This window comes from Budorcas taxicolor, chromosome 21 (genome assembly GCF_023091745.1).
Source record: "Budorcas taxicolor isolate Tak-1 chromosome 21, Takin1.1, whole genome shotgun sequence".
Taxonomy (NCBI): Eukaryota; Metazoa; Chordata; class Mammalia; order Artiodactyla; family Bovidae; genus Budorcas; species Budorcas taxicolor.
In genome coordinates this window covers 68,543,656-68,569,183 of record NC_068930.1, presented here as the reverse complement: position 1 = coordinate 68,569,183, position 25,528 = coordinate 68,543,656, and the positions used below count along the sequence as shown (strand labels likewise).

Genomic DNA, 25,528 nt, shown 5'->3' with positions numbered 1-25,528 from the left:
ACAGCAAGAACAGAAATACTTGAGCAAAACATAGAAGGCACAGCTATAGCATAAAAACAGGTATGCTCATGCCCTGCTAGAATACCATCTGCATCCCACACACACAAGAGAGAGAGCTATGTAAACCAGGTAATCCACTGGAGCTCTTAATGTCAGGTAGCTCAGGCGACCCAATGGTAGTCCTATGGTTAGGTCAGTAAGGTGTTCTAAGGCTAACGGATGCCAGGGTGAGAAATCTGAAGTCATTTCTATAAAAATAGACCCAATCACGGTTTTAACAGGAGGAAAGCATGAGAGAGTTTAAGGAAACTTCACTGACATGTTGGGAAGTTCAACGGGCCCCCCTGCAGGAAAAGCCCCACTGGGAGGACCAAGATCTCTCTCCCCCTGCCTGAGTCCACTCAGCTCTGGACAAGCTTCCCTGATCCCCGGATCCGTGCCTGGCCCTCCGCCTGGGCAGCGGGCACATCTCACTTGTCACCACCCTACCAGTACTTCCTTAACACGTGCGTGAAAGGGGACCTCGGTATTTGTGGATGATGGAAAGAACAGAGCAAGTAAGTGAGGGAGAAAGTGACCACTGGAGTGATGGAGCGAATTAAAAGGGTGGTGGCTGTAAAGGGTGGTGGACGCGAAATCCTTACAGACGCTGTGAAGAGAAGCAGGAAGCCCACCAGGCCTTGGGAATAAGGGGAAAGGAGCGGGGCCCAAGGGCTTCTAGAGAAGGGGTCCTGCAGGGGGCTGCAGCGGCAACAGAGCCCACGGCTCAGGGGAGACAGTTCCACGCGGGAAGTGGACGCGGTGGCCCTGCAGCAGGCGTGCTCACAGACCTTGACGTCCGCCAGCCTCTCTTCCTTCTGCCAGTCCCACACGGACAGCACGTGGTCGTTGGAGTCGTCCACCGCACAGAGGTTGCTGCCTCCATTCTAGGAAAAATGGAGGTATTCACAGGAAGACCACACTCGACAATCAACCAGACTGAGCGTGGTTAAAAAGGAACGTAGTTTTATCTTTAATCATGAGTCTGCTACATCTTTATTAAAGTGTGTTTACCCATCACTGTTGAGACATGCTTAGGACTTGGGCAGACAGATGGTGGGGACAGGGGAATGTGGGGGTTAACAGGCACAGGAGCAGGAGGGAGCAGTCTGGGGGGACTTCAGTACCGCTTCCATTAGACCTAGCCTCCCAGGGGCTGCAGAGCTCTTGCACTGGAGGAGACAAGTGTCTGCAGCTCTGGGGCACAGGGCACAGGGCACGGGGCTGATTATCGTAAGGTTGTATGAGGGCACAGGTGCTGGCGGTGAGGTGCAAGGCATACTGATGTGAACATGTACGTGTTTCTGACTGGCTGAACTAGTGCTTCAAAGGGCGGTTCATCCTGGGGAAGCCTGGGGACCACAAGGCCCCTCCAGCCCCTGCTTATGGCCAGGCACCGGGTGGGGATGGCACAGAGAGGCAGGGGAAATTCAAGGCCAGGGGAAGCAAGACTGCTCTGTGAGCCTGAGACAGTGCGGCCGCAGGGCCTCTTCTCATCACCATGGAAACGTCTTACTGGGAGCGTGTGGGACCAAGCATGTGCTCCCTCTGACTGAGGGGGCCTGGCAAGCGGGAGGTTTCAGAGTTCAGATCTGAACACACACCTGGGCAGGTATGGGCATGTTAACCTCTTCCTCTTCAACCTTGAGCTGAGTCTCTCCCCCCTGTGTGGACAAAGCTGCAAGACCCACAGGGTTCACACTTACAGATTTTGAGAATGCGATACAGGTGACGGCCCGGTCGAAAAACCCGATTCCGATGACATGCAGCGTATTCAACGTCACGGAATCCCAGATGCGCACATGTGGGGGTAACTGCTGCTTCGGAAGAAAATGCTGGGTCACTCGTCATGCCGGGTCTACAAATTTACCTTTGTATTGACGCTACTTCTACTTTGTCAAAAGTCTTTTTTTTAATGCTATTTCCCCCCAGGTCTCTGTTTTATCCTTTTATTTTGTAAGGCTTTATTTCAACTCAGTTTGACATTTACATGCAAATTATTAAAGTAATTTTTTTTTTTGGCTACACCACACGGCCTGTGGGATCTTAGTTCCCTGACCAGGGATTGAACCCATGCTCCCTGCATTGGAGGTACAGTCTTAACCATGGGGCCACCAAGGAAGTCCCAAAAGTGTTTTTTTTTTAAATGCACTTAAGACTCTGTGTTTTTACAATAAATAAAATGTTCCCAATATCTCACAATAAACTGTGGAAAATTCTGAAAGAGAGGGGAATACCAGACCATCTGACCTGCCTCTTGAGAAGCCTGTATGCAGGTCAGGAAGCAACAGTTAGAACTGGACATGGAACCACACACTGGTTCCAAAATAGGGAAAGGAATACGTCAGGGCTGTATATTGTTACCCTGCTTATTTAACTTCTATGCAGAGTACACCATGAGAAATGCTGGGCTGGATGAAGCACAAGCTGGAATCCAGATTGCCGGGAGAAATATCAATAACCTCAGATATGCAGATGACACCACCCTTATGGCAGAAAGTGAAGAAGAACTAAAGAGCCTCCTGATGAAAGTGAAAGAGGACAGTGAAAAAGTTGGCTTAAAGCTCAACATTCAGAAAACGAAGATCATGGCATCTGGTCCCATCACTTGATGGCAAATAGATGGGGAAACAGTGAAAACAGTGGCTGACTTTATTTTTCTGGGCTCCAAAATCACTGCAGATGGTGATTGCAGCCATGAAATTAAAAGACGCTTACTCCTTGGAAGGAAAGTTATGACCAACCTAGACAGCATATTAAAAAGCAGACATTACTTTGTCAACAAAGGTCTGTCTAGTCAAGACTATAGTTTTTCCAGTAGTCGTGTATGGATGTAAGAGTCGGACTATAAAGAAAGCTGAGTGCCAAATAATTGATGCTTTTGAACTGTGGTGTTGGAGAAGACTCTTGAGAGTCCCTTGGACTGCAAAGAGATCCAACCAGTCCATCCTAAAGGAAAATCAGTCCTGGGTGTTCATCGGAAGGACTGATGTTGAAGCTGAAATTCCAATATTTTGGCTACCTGATGCGAAGAGATGACTCATTTGAAAAGACCCTGATGTTGGGAAAGATTGAAGGCAGGAGGAGAAGGGGATGCCAGAGGATGAGATGGTTAGATGGTATCACCGACTCAATGAACATGAGTTTGGGTAAGCTCCGGGAGTTGGTGATGGACAGGGAGGCCTGGCATGCTGAGGTTCATGGGGTCACAAACAGTCGGACACGACTGAGCGACTAAACTGAACTGAACTGAGTATCTTCAGGAGGTCATGGCTCCTGTGGCCAATTTAGCTGTAGGGGAGGTCTACCAAGTTTTAGGGGCTTCTCTGGTGGCTCAGATGGTAAAGAATCTGCCTGCAATGCAGGAGACCCAGGTTGGATACTTGGGTGGGGAAGATCCCCTGGAGAAGGGAATGGCAACCCACTCCAGTATTCTTGCCTGGAGAATTCCATGGACAGAGGAGGCTGGCAGGCTATAATCCACGGGGCCACACAGTCAGACACAAATGAGCAACTAATACCAAGTTTCAAACTTTGAACAGTCGATTCTTGATAACTGTCCCACAGGAACTGATATTCCCATTTGTATATCTAAAGCATCTGAATTTTAAAACTGAAAAATGACAAAGAAAATGGAGTCTCATGTAAGGGTTATTCTTCTAAAGTTTGTATTGCCACTAAGGGGTAAGCATGTTTAAATTCATCATGATGACTACCTCCAGTGGTATTAAGAACTTCACATTCTTGGGCCCCACAGGAAATTGATAATACACAAATACAAACTTAGAATGGTTATGATTAGTTCAAAACTTTCTCAGCTGTGCTAATTTTCCTCTTCCTTAATAGAAGAAAGCATCACAGAATCACCAGCAGATTTATCAAGAAAAGGACTAGCTTTGTACAAAGGATGGCAGAACTGGGTTCTAGTCTGGATTTGTCTCTAAGCAGCTGGATGTTGGCAGACAGTCACTTGGCCTCTCTGGACTTCACTTGTAAATGGAAAGGAATAGCTCAGCTATTCAGAGGGCTCTAAGGTTCCGTCTAGTCAAGGCTATGGTTTTTCCAGTAGTCATGTATGGATGTGAGAGTTGGACTGTGAAGAAGGCTGAGCGCCGAAGAATTGATGCTTTTGAACTGTGGTGTTGGAGAAGACTCTTGAGAGTCCCTTGGACTGCAAGGAGATCCAACCAGTCCATTCTGAAGGAGATCAGCCCTGGGATTTCTTTGGAAGGAATGATGCTAAAGCTGAAACTCCAGTACTTTGGCCACCTCATGCAAAGAGTTGACTCATTGGAAAAGACTTTGATGCTGGGAGGGATTGGGGGCAGGAGGAGAAGGGGATGACAGAGGATGAGATGGCTGGATGGCATCATTGACTCGATGGACGCGAGTCTGAGTGAACTCCGGGAGTTGGTGACGGACAGGGAGGCCTGGCGTGCTGCGATTCATGGGGTCGCAAAGAGTCGGACATGACTGAGTGAGCGACTGACTGAACTGAACTGAACTGAAGGTTCTGATTTCATTTCAAAGCCAGAAACTGAAATACACAGTTCATCCACTAGAGGGAGGAACAAAGGATTTACTACTGATCTCGAATAACTTTTAAAGGTCATTTAACATTAAAAAAAAAAAAGAAGAACAAGACTCTTCCCTGTGTGCTTACAGAATAGCAGTCTGATTTCCATTGTTCCTGTTACCTCCTTTCAAGTGTAGGATTTTAATGGAAAATAGCATAAATATTTAAATTTTGATGTTATTAAAATACTTTCTGGAAAATGGTAGCACTCATGATAAAAATGGAGATACTTAATGTAATCAGTTTCAGATTATACATTGTGCATTGAGACTATACAAAAACAGACATCAGAAAAGTTACTAGACGTTTTGGATAAAACATAACAATGACCACAGATTGCGGTAAATAAGTGGAAGCCAGTTTTGAATTGCTGTATTTGCCACATTATACTAGCTCCTTCTCTGATTCCTTAAAATAAAAACTGAAGTCTTTGCTTATAAAATTTTGCAAAAATCCTTCCAGCAGCCCTTGTGGATGACACATAGACACAAACTCCATGTATTAAAGTCATGATAACAAGGGACTCATTCACTGAAGGGGCAAAACGCCCCACAGTCAAATGATTATTTTTCAGGATTCTAACTTAACATGTTAATGTTTATCACGTGAGTAAATAAGTATTGGAAGAATTAATGACTTCTTAGGCAAGAACAATGCTACTTAAAAATTAGCTGAACTGAACATGAGCTCAAGGGTTTTTTTATTTTAAGGTCAGTGTAAGAATTTTCATTTGCAATAAAAATTCAAATTGAGGGGTTAAATTCAAATTTGAGCTTCCCAGGTGGTGGTGCTAGTGGTAAAGAGCCCACCCGGCAGTGCAGGAGATGTAGGAGACACGGGTTCGATCACTGGGTGGGGAAGATCTCCTGGAGGAGGGAATGGCCACCCACTCCAGTACTCCTGCCTGGAGAATCCCACAGAGGATTCTGGTGGGCTACAGTCCGTGGGGTTGCAAAGAGTTGGACACGACTGAAACAACTGAGCATGCACACTCACAGACATTATACCTAAGTAGGCTTAGTCATCAGCAAAATATTTTCAAAACAATCATTTTGTGTTACCAGTTCATTACAAAAACATGAAAAGATCACTCACTTTTCCATCCTTTGACGTGCCTGCAACTTGTCCTGTGGCTATGGTGACCCTATCGGGGTGAACTGCAAGGCTAAAAAGAGATCTTCATAAAACATCTGTTCTTAGGTAAGTCCCAACTCAAGTTTTCATAGTTTCATTTACCTATATTAATAATGTGTCTATGTTGATTAAACGTTCAGACTGTGAAAAAAAAAAACCCAAACAAAGGCAACACAAAACATCTACTCTTTTAAAGGTAAGCTTCACTTTTCCCTTGCTCAAATATGCTCTGGTCAAAAATTTAAATGTGAGAAATATACAGTGTCCAACTTCTTACACACTCTTGATAAATCCTCTGAGCTTCCAAAGACCTTAGACAATTGGTACATATTTCATTTCATCTTCATTTCTTTATCTATAGGGAATTACCAAACTCAAGGGAAAAGCATCCCGATTGGGAAACACCACTTCAATCTCAGAATTGCTTAATTAGTGTAAGGTCATTATTAAGAGGTCATTTTGAGTCCATCAAACAGCAAAGACATCATCTTTTTTTCAACAGGATTTTTATAACTGATCAGGGACTTAGGACAAATAGAAATACATAAACCCATCTATTCATCCACCCGTCTTTCCAAGATATATAAAATCATTTCCAAAGGTATAAATGAATTATAGAAATAGCAGACCCAGCCAGAAACAAGAGGCAAAACATTTTTATTAAAAACTGCACACCCGAATTAGAAGCCATTAGCACGAGAAGACCTCCAGATAGGGGTCTGTTGGAGCTATTTGTTTACGTAACACGGCTGTTTAAGACAATGTGCCACGAGAATAGAAAACCAAAGAATGGGTCTTAGAGCGCAACAAGAGCTGTTCTCAAAGACCCCGTTTTCTCAGCTCTCTCTGCTTCTCTGTAGTTCTATCCATCATGGAACCCTTTCTGCCAATACCCTTCGCACAGGCACAGGCATTAGTTTGGAGGACTCACCACTTCACGTCGTCATTATGACCCGCGTAATGCCTCTGAAGCTGCTCCTCCACGTTGTACAGCACAACCACCGAAGCGATGAAATAGACAGTCTCGCCCGTCGGGAGCAAGTACAGGTTATTACGGCAGTCTCGACCCCTGTACCCGTAGCTTCGTGTACGTCAAGATAAAACTTGCCTTCTTTTAGGAGCTAACAAAACATCAGCTTTCTTCAGCTGGCACAGGGACTACATTTCTATGTGACTGTTACCATCAAATTCACTAATTTAAAGAAGACTAAATTTGAAATAATCTGTGCCAAATATTCAATACATTGGACCCCCTCAATAGGCAGGCAATAAAGTTGCAAATGGTAATTGATGTAGTGGTAATTGCTGATATTTTTTTTAACAATACAAAGGTGTGGGTTTTTTGAAAGTATATATTATAATATGACCTGGTAGCTCAGCTGGTAAAGAATTTGCCTGCAATCAGGGAGACCCCAGTTTGATTTCTGGGTCAGGAAGATCCGCTGGAGAAGGGATAAGCCACCCACTCCAGTATTCTTGGGCTTCCCTGGTGGCTCAGCTGGTAAAGAATCCGCCTGCGATGCGGGGGACCTGGGTTCGATTCAGCTTGATGAAACATGGTGATTTGCTGTTCTCCTGCTAACAGGAAGTGGATCAGACACTTGTGTAATAACTAGGAAGTGAACTCCTCAATCTGGCATATCAGTCACGGATCCAGGAAATCCGTGGCCAGGGCCTACACTGCTTTGCTGAGCTGCTGAAATCTTATATGGATGCGTTTTCCTCACACCTAGGCGGGGTTTAGATTTTTCCCAAGCTGGTCTCCTGAAAGGCCGGTGACCATAACATTCTGTTAGAGGTACTATCCTGACTGTAGAATCAAAGACACCTGAAGGGTGACTAGACACTAGTTCCCCAAGAATGCTGGGCTACTCTGCTCATGTTTTTCTCTTTCCTTTCTGCTGCCTCTCTTGTGTACCATTTATTCTAGTCACCCCACTACTTGCTGAGACCTGCTGGACCATGACCACAGTCTAGAATGCGTCCACTTGCCGCCTTGAATCTAACTTTTAAAGCCAAGGGCTTGCTTCTGGAACTGGAATTGAAAGGAAGAACAGGGCCACTGAGCCTTGTCACCTTTGAACTCTCCACGTTATCGTCATCCTGAGGCACACACCTGCTACAGGGGACCTGAAACTGCGTCACGCTGGGGCTGAAGGAGAGAGGCTCAGCCTGATTCTAGAATCGTGGCTGGGAGATTACTTGAATCCTATTATGGTCAGTGGCTTCTGTAGCTTGTTTGGAAAACGAAACATATCTGACGGTGTCGTGTGCGTGCAGGTGTTCTCAGCTGTGTCCGACTCTTTGCAACCACGTGGACTGCAGCCCACCAGGCTCCTCTGCCTGTGGGATTTTCCAGGCAACAATACTGAAGAGGGTTGACATTTCCTACTCCAGTGGATCATCCTGACCCAGAGATCAAACCCAAGTCTCCGGCGTCTCCTGCATTGGCAGGTGGATTCTTTAGCACTCAGTTCAGTTCAGTTCAGTCGCTCACTTCTGTTTGACTCCTTGTGACCAGCAGGAGCTCACCCAAACTCATGTGCATTGAGTCGGTGATGCCATCCAGCCATCTCATCCTCTGTTGTCCCCTCCTCCTCCTGCCCCCAATCCCTCCCAGCATCCAGGTCTTTTCCAATGAGTCAGACACTCTTCGCATGAGGTGGCCAAAGTATTAGAGTTTCAGCTTCAGCATCAGTCCTTCCAATGAACATCCAGGACTGATCTCCTTTAGGATGGACGGGCTGGATCTCCTTGCAGTCCAAGGGACTCTCAAGAGTCGTCTCCAACACCACAGTTCAAAAGCATCAATTCTTCGGCGCTCAGCTCTCTTCACAGTCCAACTCTCACATCCATACATGACCACTGGAAAAACTGTAGCCTTGGCTAGACAGACCTTTGTTGGCAAAGTAATGTCTCTGCTTTTGAATATGCTATCTAGATTGGTCATAACTTTTCTTCTAAGGAGTAAGTGTCTTTTAATTTCATGGCTGCAGTCACCATCTGCAGTGATTTTGGAGCCCAAAAAAATAAAGTCTGACACTGTTTCCACTGTTTCCCCATCTATTTCCCATGAAGTGATGGGACCGGATGCCATGATCTTCGTTTTCTGAATGTTGAGCTTTAAGCCAACTTTTTCACTCTCCACTTTCACTTTCATCAAGAGGCTTTTAGTTCCTCTTCACTTTCTGCCATAAGGGTGGTGTCATCTGCATATCTGAGGTTATTGATATTTCTCCCGGCAATCTGGATTCCAGCTTGTGTTTCTTCCAGTCCAGTGTTTCTCCTGATGTACTCTGCATAGAAGTTAAATAAGCAGGGTGACAATATACAGCCTTGACGTACTCCTTTTCCTATTTGGAACCAGTCTGTTGTTCCATGTCCAGTTCTAACTGTTGCTTCCTGACCTGCATACAGATTTCTCAAGAGGCAGGTCAGGTGGTCTGGTATTCCCATCTCTTTCAGAATCTTCCACAGTTTCTTGTGATCCACACAGTCAAAGGCTTTGGCATAGTCAATAAAGCAGAAATAGGTGTTTTTCTGGGTCTCTCTTGCTTTTTCGATGATCCAGCGGATGTTGGCAATTTGATCTCTGGTTCCTCTGCCTTGTCTAAAAACCAGCTTGAATATCAGGAAGTTCATGGTTCACGTATTGCTGAAGCCTGGCTTGGAGAATTTTAAGCATTACTTTACTAGCATGTGAGATGAGTGCAATTGTGCGGTAGTTTGAGCATTCTTTGGCATTGCCTTTCTTTGGGATTGGAATGAAAACTGACCTTTTCCAGTCCTGTGGCCACTGCTGAGTTTTCCAAATTTGCTGGCATATTGAGTGCAGCACTTTCACAGCATCATCTTTTAGGATTCAAAATAGCTCAACTGGAATTCCATCACCTCCACTAGCTTTGTTTGTAATGATGCTTTCTAAGGCCCACTTGACTTCACATTCCAGGATGTTTGGCTCTAGATGAGTGATCACACCATCGTGATTATCTGGGTCGTGAAGATCTTTTTTGTACAGTTCTTCTGTGTATTCTTGCCACCTCTTCTTAATATCTTCTGCTTCTGTTAGGTCATTACCATTTCAGTCCTTTATTGAGCCCATCTTTGCATGAAATGTTCCCTTGGTATCTAATTTTCTGTTCTTGGTATCTAATTTTCTGTTGTTTTCCTCTATTTCTTTGCATTGATTGCTGAGGAAGGCTTTCTTTTCTCTCCTTGCTATTCTTTGGAACTCTGCATTCAGATGCTTATATCTTTTCTTTTTGCTTCTCTTCTTTTCACAGCTTTGTAAGGCCTCCTCAGATAGCCATTTTGCTTTTTTGCATTTCTTTTCCATGGGGATAGTCTTTACCACTAGCACCACCTGGAAAACCCTCTGACTATGTTAAGTGGCTATATTGTTTCAAATATTAAGCAGTATGAGGTTATAAATCCTATTCTAAGAGAAAAAAAGTTGAGTTTTGACATTCCTTATATTTTAAAGTATTTAAAAAGAAAATTTGCAGATACTGGTAAATGACTTTCATGTCTCAGTTATAAACCAATTCTGAGTTTACTGCTTATTGTAAACTGGCAGCTATGTATTTCACTTAAAACAGTTTTTTTTTTACATTATAAAAAATACCTGTAAAAGGTGTGAACAGTATACATGTATATATCAAGTTACCTGGTTGTCTAGTGGTTAGCTCTCTGGGCTCTCACTGCCATGGAAAGTGAAAGTATTGGTCGCTCACTTGTGTCTGACTGCGACCCCATGGACTGCAGCCTGCCAGGCTTCTCAGTCCATAAAATTCTCTGGCAAAGAATATTGGAGTGAGTTGCCATTCCCTTCTCCAGGGGATCTTCCTGACTCAGGGATGGAACCCAGGCCTTCTGCATTGCCGGCAGATTCTTTACCATCTGACCCACCAGGGAAGCTCATGTATCTATATATCAATCGATAAAAGGTAACAAATTTAGGTCCTCCTTGTTCTAACCATCCACAGCTCCTCAGGGATAATAATCTGTTAAGACTTTAGCATATATGCTTCCAACTCTTGAAAACTATTTCCGAGCGAAACACCACATGAACTTGGACGTGAAAACCCACTATTTATCTGCTGCAAATCCCACTGGTTCCCACCTTTTAAAACATGAGTTGGGAGCAGGTTGAACAACTGTGTCTTGAATAATGTGTTTCAGATTTGATTTAACCAATTCAAACAATTAGTGACCTAAAGAAGAATGGGGTCCCTTTTCACGTGCCAATACAGACAGCAAAATGGGTGCAGGTGAACACTTGGCGGCATCTGAATCCGAAAAAAAAAAAAAATGTTTTGAGAAATTTAGGTACAGAAATAATTGCAAGAAATTTCCAAGGAATATGACTTTATAACTTCGAACAGTAATTCTTCTAACTGAAATAACAATAGCTTCAGTTTAAACCAACTTCATGTCATTTGTTGTGAGGGTTTGGCGTTAAACTGGTATTCAATAAATAGCTGTTTGAGGGTGAAGAAAGGATTTTTGTTCTTTGTCTTAAAGTCTTCATGGACTGGATGGTGGCCTCTGTGGGTTTCTAAAGTAAAACAAAATAGTAAAATAAATAAAAAAAAAAACAACAACACTTCGCCCTCTTTCACAGGCTCTATTTCTTGATTTCTTGTCCTTCTTTTATTCCCTCCTTGGTACTTCATTCATTTTCCCAAGCCTCATATTATGAAGATTCTAGCAGCTTTATTTCAAGAACGCTAGTCATGTGGCTGACTCAGGTTTCTGTGGCCTGGATTTTGTGAGAGCGTTTTCCTTTTTCCCAGTGGTATTATGTTGATGCTACGTGTCCGTTTAACTGAAGCCATACATTGTACTGTATTCCTTTCATTTAGTACTGAGTCCATACTCATGTTCAATTAGTCACTGTTTTTTCAGTTTTTGTGTTTTTTTCGCCTTTTTAAATTGATGTATAGTTGATAGTGTTCTTGCCTGGAGAATCCCAGGGACGGTGGAGCCTGGTGGGCTGCCGTCTATGGGGTCGCACAGAGTCGGACACGACTGAGGCGACTTAGCAGCAGCATAGTTGATTTACAATGTTAAGATCCCACCCTGTGGCACGTGGGATCGTAGTTCCTCAATCACAGATTGAACCCATACCCCCTGCATTGGAAGGCAAAGTCTTAACCCCTGGACTACCAGGAAAGTCCCTAGTCACTGTTAGCTTGAAGTTAAGATTCCCAAGGTTGGCCAAAGCCCTACTTGGTTGAGGTGGAATGCTAGTCCTTCCTTCCAGGGAGTCCCTCTTTCTTTCTTTGGATTTAAAAACTTTTTGCCATCATGGTTTAGTATTATGGGTTTCTACAACTTAATTTCAATAAACGCACTCATCAACTGATGACTTCATGTCAGACTTAATGAATAAAGGATACACCCATTCCAGCTTCAGTCTCTTGGTTGGCAGTTCTACTTTTGCTTCCAAATTGTAAGAATCCACTTGATCTTTGGGCATGTACATGGTAACAGGGCGTCCACGAAGAAACATTTTTACGTATCCTTCTTCTATGAAGAGAACAAAGACGTCAGTAAGACACCTTGGTGCCTAGGGTACCTGAAAAAAAGTTGTATTTTCCCCATCCTTTCAATGCAAAAGTAGAAACGTTGCCCTTTATGTCATTTCTGATTAAAATCCTAGGGAAAACTAACTAAAACACAAACAGTCTGAAACAAAAATGTTCACCTTGTTTGCCTTTGACATTCTGCTTACTTAAATAATGTGAGAAATTATAATAGGCAGAAAATAATTAGATTCCAATAATTATTTTCCATGAGAGATTTTAGTGCCTATAGGTTCTTTATCATCAGGAGGGGGAAAATGCCACCCCAAAAAATTACAACTAACACAAGAAATCCACTTAAATTTTTTTTTTATTGAGTTCAATGGATATACAATTGCAGTATCAAAATTCATAAAATATCTTTCAATATTTAAATTGGTTTGTTATAGTGCAATGTAAAAATGTGTCTTTATGTCTCTTTCACACTGGATAATTCAAGTGTAAAGGGCACAAAACCGGCAGAAGTACATGCTGGGATGCATGCAAAAAGGAAAATGCTCAAAGAAAAGCTAGAAACAGAAAAGAAAAGAACAAAAGACCCATTAGAGAGAGAAGCTTGGGAATAAACCTTTCTAGAACAAACATTTTTATAACAAAATAACTTCTGAATCTTTAATAAATTATAGGGATGAAAGTAAAATCCACTAATACATCAACAAGGGGCCACTCCTGAACTTTAAACAAAAACAAACAATATAGGGTTTTCTGGCTACAGTTTTCAAGATATAATAAGGCCAAAGAAAATGTCTTGTGAGCTCTTGATGAATTCTGTTTGGATTCAGAACTCACTGCATTCTGATGCTTCACTGCAGATCAAAGGACTGGGCCCCTTAGTGGTGTTTAAATTGGGCAGTTGGGGCTGTACCATAACTCAACAGAAAAATTATGCCCAGAGAGGAAACTGCTAAGGAAGTCATAAAATAATTATAATGTTGTAAGTACCACATTCACAAATTAGTTTTGTAAGCCTTATTCCTGAGGATTTTCAGATAAAGCCACATGCGATATTGCCTAAAAATTGAGAGGCCATTGCACTTTTACAGTGTGCGTGCAATTCAGGTCTTAAATGCATGCATGTGACACACTCTTCACTCTGCATATTAAATCTGACTTTTAAGTAAAAATCAACATGTGTTCACTCTTGCACAGTGTGCCAGCTGCTGTGTTCTGTGATGCTCCTGTGAGAGTGCTCCTCACTAGGCTCCATCCTCCCCAGTTCCACTGGGAGGAGCCCATCTGAGGCCCCCAGGGCTGCAGGCTTTTGTACGGACCCCACCCCCTGCCCTGGTCATCGTAGCGACCAAACCCATGAAGGCCCACACTGGATTCAGGATCCTTCTCCTGCTCACCTATCTGCTGGACCCAGCGCTCTAACTGCCCTGCCCCCTCTTCCCGTATATGACATCACTGGCCACAACTGCCCCCCACCCCGGGGGTCCTTCTCTGTCTCTGCCACATACACACCCACCCACTCTGTGCACCTACCCATGCTCGCCTCACCCGGCCCCTTCCCTTCCTTCATCCCTCAACCAAATCTCAGCTCTTCAGACGGTGCGGCCATCACAGCTGAAGACCCTAAAAACACTCAGTAGATGAAGAGGGACAAAGAGGGGTGGGTGTGATGGCTTAAATGACAAGTGATTCCATGAATTCTCTTTGTAAGAGGGGAATCACGGAATGCAGATTCAGAATAAAGGGAATATAATGTCACCCTGCAGCACATATCAAAAGCCTTGTACGGGTGTATGCAATTCATATAGATGGAATATCTACTTGAGTATATCATTACGTGTTGGAAAAGTCCTTTGACAGGTTTACTTAATGGGCAAATCTACATCACTGGACCGAGAAGAAAAGCTCTGGAGTTAGCCTTGGCACTGTTCTGGACAGCTAAGTCAGCCCTCCTACATCTTAAAAAAAAAAAAAAAAACACCAACAAAACGCAGCGAGGGAAAGCAATCTTTGCTTGCTTGTTCTTTTTTCAGGCATGTTAGGATAACAGCACACAACCCCCAAACCCAGAGGTGCCAGAGGGAGCGGCCAGCAGCAGTGCAGGTTCCAGAAACGGGGCATCCAGGGCTCGCCCTATAGCTCTCTTGACATTCATACAGATTTTAAAAAGAGTTCTTGTCATCAGCCAATCATCACCGGAGGTCCAGTTTTTAGCTCCTCAGTCAGACCCGCCCAAGTAAATGCTCAGGACTGCTTTGAACGTCCAATAAACCCATGTGGTTTGCATCACAAAGCATTTTCATACAAGGAGGGTAGCTGGTGGCCTGTATGAAAAGAGTTTCTGCAGCCTGGGGCGCAGCTTTGCTCAGAGAGCTATGAGGTTTCAGAAATGCCGCCTACCTTTGCAGTGTGTCACCCGGCGTTTCCCTTGGGATTTCGGAGACAGAGACAGAAGTGCTGGGTAAAGAGATGAGGGGGCACTGCAAGAGTGACTGGCCTGCCTGCAGGGGGCGCTCTTGAGCCCCACAGGCCCAGAGGTTCCCCCACCCCCACCGCTAGAAAAACCTGGACACATTTCAGGGGTTCTGACAAGTGCACACCAGACCTACTCTGCAGGCTGAGGGCGATTACATTTTCAGTGAGTAATTTCATGCTTCCTGAAAATGAAATGAATATTGAAGCACATGCGCATAAATAGGAAAGTCTGACTTTCATGTTTCGATGCTGAACTTAAGGGGGGAAAAAACTTGGAAAATTAAATGAGTTCATTTAGCTCATGGCACAAAATCTTGTCAAAGATTTTGCATTTTAAGTATGCTTTCAAATAAGCTTACTATTCTAAAAATAGCAGTTCCCTTATTATAACACGTGTTAGAAAAGATACATGGAAAGATATATATGGACTATTAGTTGGTAGTTTAGGAAATCACAGGCAGAAAAAGAAGTCGCTTTTAGATAAAGTTGTAACTGGATACATCAGAGACTTTCCTTTTCAAGAGAAACGCAAATGCTGGTGATGGGAGAGCCCCCATTAGTAAGGAAGGGGCGAGGAAGGGAACAGGATGTTTTAACCGAGAAATTTCATGTAACGGCATGTCACTCTTTCTCCTCATGGATGTCTCTTGAATCCCTTTTAAATGTGGGCAAATGAAGGGTTTAGTCTTTATGACCCTTTTTCTGGGTGGTCTCTGAGTGATGTGAGTCGCCAGACCCCCATGTACAGGCTGATAGTGAGCACTCAGCCCCCAGCCCCCCGACACAGACCCCCTTGTTCCGCCCATCCCAGCTGCCCCTGAACAACCGCTTCTTACTGCCCCTCAAGTACCCCAGAGAGTAAGGGGCGCCCGCGCTGACATTCAGCCAGCCTTACCTGCGCTGAAGACCGGCTCCTTGGGTTTGCTGTGGAGACAAAACCAAAATAGGTTTTATTTCTTTCTAAATTTATGTTTAATTGGAGGAAAACTGCTTTTATAGCATTGTGTCGGTTTCTGCCATACAGCAATGCAAATCAGCTTCCGATATGGACCATTTTTAAAGCCTTTATTGAATCTGCTACAATATTGCTTCTGTATTATGCTTTGGTTTCCCCGCCCGGAGGCATGTAGGATTTGAGCTCTCTGACCAGGGGTCGAACCCACATTCCCTGCACTGGAAGACGAAGTCTAAACCATCAGACCACCAGGGAAGTCCCCCAAAACAGTTCTGAAAGGGGAGCATGGGCTGGTGGTTAGTCACAGAAGACCCCTCAACCACTAGCCGCACTAGTTCGTCACACAGATGCTGAGTGAAGAACATATGTTACAAAGAAACACAAAGCCGTGTAACTGCGAAGAGGAACAGTGTAAACAAAAATGCTTAAAACCAAGTGCCAGGGATGACAATCCCAACTTTATCACCAAAGCTGTGCTTTTTATGAGAGCAAAGAAAGGTTTGGAGAAGGAAAACACGTGGTTGATCAAGATGGAAACAGCCCTGCCTAAATGCATAGAAAAGTTTCTCTTCCCCACGTGCTTCTGGCAGATTATTTGAAGGCCTGACTTAAAACTAGCAAACTCCTGTCCCAGGGGCTTTGGCGAGAGAACTTTAGTACCAGGCTCCCGAAAGGGGAGGAACTAAAGAACCTCCTGATGAGGGTGAAGGAGGAGAGTGAAAGAGCCGGCTTAAAACTAAATGTTAAAAAACTAAGATCATGCCATTAGGCCCCATTACTTTATGGCAAACAGAAAGAGAAAAGGTGGAACTAGGGACAAATTTCCTCTTCTTGGGCCCAAAAATCACTGCGGATGGTGACTGCGGCAGTGAAATCAGAGGACAACTGCTTCTTGGCAGGGAAGCTATGACAAACCCAGACTGTGCTGAAAAGCAGAGACACTGCTCTGCCGCCAAAGGTCCTCACAGTCAAGGCTGTGGTCTTCCCAGTGGTCACGTACGGTTGTGAGAGCTGGGCTATAAAGAAGGCAGAACACCAAAGAATTGATGCCTTCAAACTGTGGTGCTGGCGAAGACTCCTGAAAGACCCTTGGACAGTGCGGAGATCAAACCAGTCACTCTTAAGGGAGATCAACCCTGAATACTCGCCAGGAGAACGGATGCTGAATCTGAAGCTCCAGTATTTTGGTCATCTGATGCAAACAGCCGACTCACTGGAGAAGTCCCTGATGCTGGCAAAGATTGAGGGCAGAAGGAGAAGAGGGCATCAGAGGATGAGATGGCTGGATGGCACCACCGATGCAATGGACACGGACTTGGGCAAACTCTGGGAGATGGTGAGGGACAGGGAGGCCTGGCGTGCTACACTCCATGAGGTCGCAGTGTTGGACACGACTGGGCGCCTGAACAACTCCCAGGAGGATGGCTCCTAGGGGGAAGATGAGGGGGCGGGGGAAAGGAGGGAAGAGCAAGGACTGCTGGGGTGTGGCCACATCCTGGGACATGGGGGGACCCCACTGTCTCAACCAGGCTGGGACCCCATGACTACACCTGGGAAACCAGATGCCCGCCCTGTTCAAGGGCACACCACGGACGGGCTGAGGTCACCCCTAGGGGCGAGCTTCCCACAAGAAGGCCTGCCCCGGGGGTCCCCCCACCAAGTGCAGGAGGGCACGGTCCTCCCCGTGACAGCCGGACAGCTGCCCATGGGAAGACTGCCGCCTTGTGCCAGACAGGGGAGGGGACCCCCAAGGACGGCAGGAAGTGAATCCCGTTCAAACACAGAGCCAGCCCTTGAACCCGAGTCTGCAAGACTCCAATGTCCATGCCGTCTTCCACGGTACCCACTGCCCTTTCCTGCCCCCGGCTTCCCAGAATGCCTCCCACTTTAACATACAGAACAAGACACAGTAAATAAGTGAAATCCACCCCAAAGATTTTGGGATTCCCTTGTAGCTCAGTTGGTAAAGAGTCTGCCTGCAATGCAGGAGACTCAGGTTTGATTCCTGGGTTGGGAAGATCCCCTGGAGGAGGAAATGGCAACCCACTCCAGTATTCTTACCTGGGAAATCAGATGGACAGAGGAGCCTGGTGGGCCATAGTCCATGGGATCGCAAAGAGTAAGACATGACTGAAGCGACCAAAACTGCACCCACCCAGGGTGGGCTGGGAGGACCACGACCCTGCAGAGGCACCTACATTTTCCGAGTCCGCAAAATGAAAAATGCAAACCAGAGCAGATATCATCCCCATGTCACTTTTCTCCTTCACTTTGAACTTGGGATACGCTGAGAAACATTGCCAGTGAAAACTGCCCTTAATCCCATGATGTAACAGATGGTAGTATTTATTAATGGCCTTGATTTTCAGTTGATATTATGCCGTATATATGGGAAACTCTTTGCTGACGCTTTGAAAGGGGTTCGATGTGTTTCAAGGAGGTGGATCTGCTATGGGGCAAGATTTCTGAACAACAGCCACTGGTCACTGAAACAGTACTCTGTGGGTCCAGCACACCTTTAACACAAAAACTGCCTTCCACGGGCCCTGAAGGCCCTAAACAACCTCTATGGACCCCGACGTTTTTCCGATCTCATCTCTCTCTCCCCTCAGTCATGGAGTTCCAGATGCTCTGTTCTCGCTGTCCTGTGACTGGGTCAGCACCTCCTGAGCCAGGCTGGACCCCAGCTTCCCGACCCCTGGACACTGCTCCCCTCCCCGCCAGGGCCTGTGCTCAGATTCACCCTGTCCTGTTCCTCACACCCTGCCCACGCGTGTGTGCTAAGTCGCTTCAGTCATGTCTTGACTTTGTGACCCCATGGACTGTAGCCTGTCAGGCTCCTCTGTCCACAGGATTCTTCAGGCAAGAATACTGGGGTGGGTTGCCACTTCCTCCTTCAGGGGATCTTCTCGACCCAGGGGTCAAACCCGGGTCTCTTCCATCTCCTGCGCTGGCAGGCGGGTCCTTTACCACGACTACCACCTGGGAAGCCCAGATTTATCTTCATTATCGTGTCTCTCAACATCAGGAGGGAAGCCAAGAAGGGCAGGGATCGCTGTCCACAGCTGTGACCCAGGGCCTGTAACAGCCTTCAGCTGCTGACTGGGAGCTGGTAGGGTCTGGGGCCCTCCCTGTCTCTGACTTGGCTGGCCCTGTGGATCTGCGTCTGGCCAGGTGGGCTGGGGGCGGGGGCGTCTCAGTGGCCCTGGCCCCCGCTGCCCCCCACTCCCCGAAGTAGCTGGTGCTATCCCGTGCCTCATGCTTCCCGCCATCCTCCCAGCTGGTGCTCAGCCTTTACCCCGCCCCGCCCCACCAGGGCCCCTCTCAGGGTCCTCGTCCCTCCTTCAGGGCAGCTGAACAGCACGGGGTTCCCATGAAAGGCCCAGTGTGGAGTATCCTTCAGCAACTACTGTGCCTGGGCTCTGAGAGGGGGGCTTCGGGACTCTGTCCTACTCCCTGGCTGTGTGGGAAGAACGTGTGTGCGCGTGTGTGTGAGCACACGTGCATGAAGGTTCACCTTGAGCCTGGGGCTCCCGAGAGTCCACCCATGCCGGTCCACACCCGGCCTCGCAGGATTCTAGAAACTTTCAGCTCCTTTCCTCCGCTTCCTCCCATTCCTCCTCTCCCTGCAGCTCTGCAAAGATTTCAGCAGTGGTCACAGTCCCTCCTAAGAGGGGCCTGTCACTTTTGGGGTTGGAGTTCATTGCATCACTTAGTGACCGTGGCTCTATGGTGGGCTTACCTGGCTTGTTCTTGTTATTGGAAGGAGTGACACTCTAGTGATTTTTTTTTTAAGTGGAAGAACAAGTCTTAACTCCAAATTTTATATCTTATTAGATTCAAGGCAGGGCAAGGACACAAGAGGAAAAGCTAAAACAGATCACTACAAAGCACATCCGCTAGTGAGGGAAGCCAGGCAGGGAATTAGGAGACAGGAAAGCTGTTTTTTTTCCATCATGACTTTGATCACAGAAGTATAAAGATGCCGAGTCTGTGAGACAGATATAAGCAACCCAGAACCTTCCCAAGAGATAGGAAAGAGCAATTACGGATTATGTTTCTCTTAGAGAACATTCATAGGGGAACGTGAACTCCAAATGTAGGGAGGCTAGTGGAATTCTGATGCTGAAGCACCATAAGAAGATGGATAAAAGATCTCTGTTAAAAGATCAGAAAAAGGCAGCCTGAGTGTTATCAGCTGAAGGTCACTGAGAAGTATCAGGTACTGAGCTGCTCTTAGTTCTTCAAATCCTGCTCTAAACGATGGGCTCCCCTTTGGGTACCAGGCTTCCCTGGTGGCTCAGATGGTAAAGAATCTGCCTGCAATGCAAGAGACCCTGCTTGGATCCCTAGGAAGATCTCCTGGAGGAGGAAATAGCAACCCCCTCCAGTATTCTTGCCTGGAGAAATCCATGGACAGAGGAGCCTGGCAGGGTACAGTTCATAGAATCACAAAGAGTCGGACACGACTGAGTGACTGATGCAAAGTGTATTTAGGAAACATACTATTGCCATGTTTCATTATTTTAGAAAGTTAAATTTCTATAGAAAAATATACTATTACTATATTTACTGTAGAATCCATGATCCCTGCCAACACACTCCCCTCCTGAAAGACAAGAGGCCAGGGAAAGGGCCTATTCCAATCACGAGTGCCTGTCTTATGAATACAAAGCTATAAAAGGACAATGAATCTTCCCAACCGCGGACAGAAGGGAAAACCCACAGAACAGATGATGACAATGATCCGAAGTTAAAGACACTGTTGCCCCAGTCAACATCAGCTCACGGGAGCCTGAACTCAGCATCAGTAAAGCTGAGAGTGAGCTCCTCAGTAGAGCTTCAGACCCAGCACGCTGGAAACACGCCTGGGCTGTGAACCCACCTGGACCAAGAGACGATCGCCTCTCAAGGTGTTGTGTGGTCTGTCTCCGGTCACCCACTCCTCAGTGGGAGCTCCAGGGAAAACTGAAGTGGGTGACTTCACACAGCCTCTGCAGCCAGGGCCTGGTCCCCAGGGGTGGCGTTGGGGAGAGAGGGGAGCAGAGCGGTGCTCCCTTCATGCCCATGCAAGTCCGGAGTCAGCACTGATGGAGGTGCAGGACGGAAGTGCGCCCACGGGAGCGGAAGGATCTCCGTCCCGGCAGGCAGACCCTCACCTCTAGGCTGGTCCGGCATTCGACGGCCGGGGCCAGTGTCTCCTAAACGAACAGTGGTGCCATCCGATGCGGCTGTTTTTTTATTTGGCAGGAAGGCAATCTGCTGAAAAAGCTTGGCTTGGCTGTACTCTCCCCAGGGCGGGACGGTTCAGGAGACTCTCTGAAGGACTCCTCCTCGTATAAGCAGTACCAGGAGGTCAGGGAGGGTGGGTGAGGCCGCTTGGAGCCTTCCCCAGACCAGTAGCTGGATCTGGAGGCAGCGAGAGGAAGCCAGGCAGTGGGCACAAAGAAAAGCTCCCACCGGAAGCTGCGAGTTCACACCCATGAAGCGGCTATAACCGCCCAGGGCCAAGTCAGGTGGCACCAAATCCCCAGAAATGTTCCGTGTGGACTCTGCCAGGGCTGTCACAAGCGGCCATTTCCCCCTTCATCTGCTATAATTCAGATGCTGCACTGCGGGCTGGGTGTGTGTCAGGGGAAGAGAGTCCTGCCAAGAATCCCTTCAGACTTGGATGCAATGAATATCCCCCAAACTCTTGCCCTGTGGTGGGATCTGCACTTAGCATGTTTGTGAAAGTGAAAGTGTTAGTCGCTCAGTTCTGTCCGACTCTTTGCGACCCCACCAGGCTCCTCTGTCCATGGAATTCTCCAGGCAAGTATACTGGAGTGGGCTGCCATTTCCTTCTCCAGGGGATCTTCCCCACTCAGGGACTGAAGCCAGGTCTCCCGCATGGGCAGGCGAATTCTTTTTCATCTGAGCCACCAGGGAAGCCCTAGCATTTTCGTACCTGTTACTAATTTACCCCTAAGTCCTGAGAGCAGGTCTCTGCCCCATGGGTGGCCTGTGTAACAGCGCACTCTGGGAGACGGGGATTCGGGAGACCTGAAACAGGCCAGATGCTTCTGAGAAGACACGCTTGCTTCAGAAAATGATTAAGAAGGCCTGATCAAGGAGGACACTGTTCCAAAGTCAAACTTTTTTTTTTCCCCTGAAACTTACTCATCTATAAAAATGGTACCTCCCAGCACACAGTACCATGACTGCTGAAAACGATTTCACTTGATGGAATATAATCCCTGTTGGAAGTCAAAATACTCTACTACGTAAATGATGATTCTTTTATAAACTGCCCTAAGTAAGCAGCTTTTAATACAAGTAAGATCATTCAGGAACGATAGATTTAAAATATTTAGAAGTCACTACTGGGGTCAAAAACTACTGCTTCACAGACATCCAACCAATACTTCAGTTTAACATGGCAGAAGGGGCAGAGATTTTGAAGTCAGCTGGATTCGTGTTTTATTTGGGCAAATCACTTCACCTCCATAAAGTTTAGATTCTTTCATCTATAAAACAGGACCAAAACCACTGTGAGGCACAGGGTGTCTGCAGGATCAAATATAATATGTAACAAAATACTTAACATGTGGTTATTAATTAATATCTTCCCTCTTCCTCCTAGTTTCACTGATAATAACCTACATGTATTTTTGAGCTCCTCACCTAACAGCCTCAAAACTGAAACGAAATAAAGAATATCAGTGCTTATATATTTTAACATTTGTCAAAAAGTAAATGACCCCTTGGCTTAAAGAATGAAACAAATCTTTTCATTAAAAAAAAAAAATTCATTTAAGTCACCTCATTTCCAGGGTAAACGTTTTAGAATCCAAATGTAGTGTTAAAATCATCCACCAATAGGTGGTGCTATTTGCATAGTTCTTAAATGATCGTAGTTATAACAATTTAGTATATGGGTAACATTTTTTCATTCATTCAGTGAATGTTTGTTGAGCACTTACTGTGCACCAGACCTGTGCAAAGTGCTAGGAATACAAAGAAGAAAAAAAAAATGACCCAGCTCTTTAATGCCCTCCTGAAGCTTAAAGGGGTAGCGAGGGGGAGGGTGTAGGTGATATCCCTGGCAGGTGGGGAGGGAGTTACAAAGTTAATGTGTGTGTTGGTTGCTGAGTTGCGTCTAACTCTTTGCCACCCCAAGGACTGTGGCCCACCAGGCTCCTGCATCCATGGGATTTCCCAGGCAAGAATACTGGAGTGAGTTGCCATTTCCTTCGCCAGGGGATCTTCCTCACCCAGGTATTGAACCCACATCTCCTGCACTGTAGGCGGATTCTTTAGCATGTGAGGCACCAGGGAAGCCCATAAAGTTAATGGGCAGGAACGAAGCAATCTGGAGGGCGGCTAACTCAGACCGGGGCTCTCAGGCAGGCCTCCCAGGGAAGGGCCCGCCGAGTCGGGTCTTGCAGGATTGGCTGCAGCTCTCCTCTCCCTGACACACACGCGCCACTTCGGACGAGGGGAGCCTCCGGGCAGTCAGCAATAGAAGCTGTCATTCATCGAGCTGTGCATTTGTTTGGTTTGGGGCTTTTTGATTTTATAATAAAAAGTTTTTCTACACATGCCATCTTCTTACTTAGATTTGCATTACTTTAATGAAGACGGAGTTTGAACATCTTTTCCTTAATTAATTGGCTATGTGTACTTCTTTCTCAGTGAACTGCCTCTGCTCATACCTTTTACCTACTTTGCTATTGAGTTGACTGTCCTTTGCCTCCCCGGTGTGGGTAGCGACCTTTGGAAATGGAGGACATTGACCCTTTCCAGCTGCGGGTGTCAATTGTGTCTGTTGAGTCTTCACGGGCTGCTCCCTTCCACTTCCTGCCATGCCTCATGCTGTGTCCCGCATACAGCAGGGGCTCAGTGAGTCAAGCGGTGCTGGGAAAGTGACTGAATAACGTGGCAGAATTTCTGTGAGGTCTCTTAATGGAAGTTGGAGAATTCCGCAATGTCCTGAAGAAGAGAGGCACTCAGGACTGAGGACTGGGGTGAGCAAAGCTGTGCAAATATCAGCCCAAACGCCAGAACGGAGAAGGCAAATAACAGCAGTGGCTATCAGCTACGGAGTCCCAGTGTTGGCGAGCCCCATGCCAAGGATGCTACCGGCATGCACCATCCTGTTTACCTCTCGCAGCAGCCCTGGGCGGTAGGTAGGGGCTAGTTTTCACTGGTGCTGAGAGGAACCTCAGTGAGATTAAGTAACTAGTTCACAGTCCCAGAGCAAAAGTGGCAGAGCTGGGATTAAAACTTGGATATGGCCATGACGTTCCTTAAGCCTAAATTCTTCCTGTTATACTGGCTGGGGTAAAAAAGATACATTCACCAAATACTTATTGGGTACCTACTAGGGCTTCTCAGTGGCGTTAGTGGTAAAGACTCCTCCCGCCAGTGAAGAAGACGTTAAGTGATGTGGGCTTGATCCCTGGGTAGAGAAGATCCCCTGGAAAAGGAAATGGTACTCCACACCAGTATTCATGCCTGGAAAATTCCATGGGCAGAGGAGCCTGATGAGCTACAGTCCATGGGGCCACAAAGAGTCAGACACAACTAAGCGACCAAGCACCTACTGTGTGCCGGGCGTTGTTCCAGATGTCAGGCTGGTCTGACTGGACTAGAAAAGTCTTCCTGATTCCCAAATGTCCAATTAAAGTGCGTTCATCTAGGTAAATGATGGTCCTCATCCGAGAAAATGTTGTAAGAGTATATTTCCTGACACAAAGGCGTGCTTACACGGCAAATGAAAAAGAGGGTTACAAAATGTATGCAGAAGAATATAATTTATGTAAAAATTATACACTATACAACACCCTAGAAATAAAGTCTGGATGGAAACACAATGAAATGGTAGCTGCGAGTCCTCTGACTGCCATGATTATAGAGGGTTTTCCTTTCCTCTTTTTTTGTATATTTGGATATCCCAAAACACAGGTTACCTTGTGTAATAATAAATTACTTCACAAAGGAAAATAAATCCTGCTGGGGGAAGTGGGAGTCAGTGTTGGCAGATGTGGATATCAGGGCACAAGAGAGGGTGAGCAGCCAGTGGATGAAGGACTTGAACCCAGGCCGAAGATTAAGATTTAGATCCCACCATCAGTGATGCTCAAGGAAAATCAAAGCAAGGCTGAGCCTTAAGGACCTCTGATAGACTTCATTTTCTTGGGCTCCAAAATTAGTGCAGACAGTGACTGCAGCCATGAAATTAAAAGATGCTTGTTCACTGGACGAAAAGCTATGACAAACCTGTACAGTGAATTGAAAAGCAGAAACATCACTTTGCTGACAAACATCCATACAGTCAAAGCTATGGCTTTTCCAGTAGTCATGTACGGATGTGATAGTTGGACCATAAAGAAAGTTGAGTGCCGAGGAACTGATGCTTTAGACTCGTGGTGTAGGAGAAGACTCTTGAGAGTCCCTTGAACAGGAAGATCAAAACAGTCAATCCTAAAGGTAATCAACCTTGAATATTCATTGGAAGGACTGATGCTGAAGTTGAAGCTCCAATACTTTGGCCACCTGATGCAAAGAGCCAACTCGTTGGAGGACACCATGATGCTAGGAAAGACTGAGGGCAGGGAGAGAAGCGGTGACAGAGGATGAGATGGTTGGATGGCATCACCGACTCGATGGACATGAGTTTGAGCAAGCTCTGGAAGATGGTGAAGGACAGGGAAGCCTGGCGTGCTGCAGTCCATGGGGTCACACAGAGTTGGACACGACTGAGTGATTGAACAACAACAAGGACCTCCAGGTGTCATCCAAAAAGACTGTCTCCGCTAGTATGGAGAA

At 46.1% G+C, this 25,528-nt stretch overlaps 1 protein-coding gene across 3 annotated transcripts in view; it reads right to left on the bottom strand.

Moving 5' to 3' along the window:
- The window catches only part of EML1 (EMAP like 1), a 194,128-nt gene that overhangs the window by 20,676 nt on the left and 147,924 nt on the right, over positions 1-25,528 (bottom strand). For 2 of the 3 annotated variants that reach the window (XM_052660085.1, XM_052660084.1), the window contains exons 5-11: positions 15,659-15,687; positions 14,689-14,745; positions 12,151-12,280; positions 6,681-6,830; positions 5,711-5,780; positions 1,746-1,856; positions 831-926 (exon numbers count right to left, since the gene is read on the bottom strand). In XM_052660085.1, coding sequence (XP_052516045.1) covers positions 831-926; positions 1,746-1,856; positions 5,711-5,780; positions 6,681-6,830; positions 12,151-12,280; positions 14,689-14,745; positions 15,659-15,687 — 643 coding nt within the window. The remainder of the gene's footprint in view (positions 1-830; positions 927-1,745; positions 1,857-5,710; positions 5,781-6,680; positions 6,831-12,150; positions 12,281-14,688; positions 14,746-15,658; positions 15,688-25,528) is intronic. The other variant, XM_052660086.1, reaches the window with a different exon arrangement.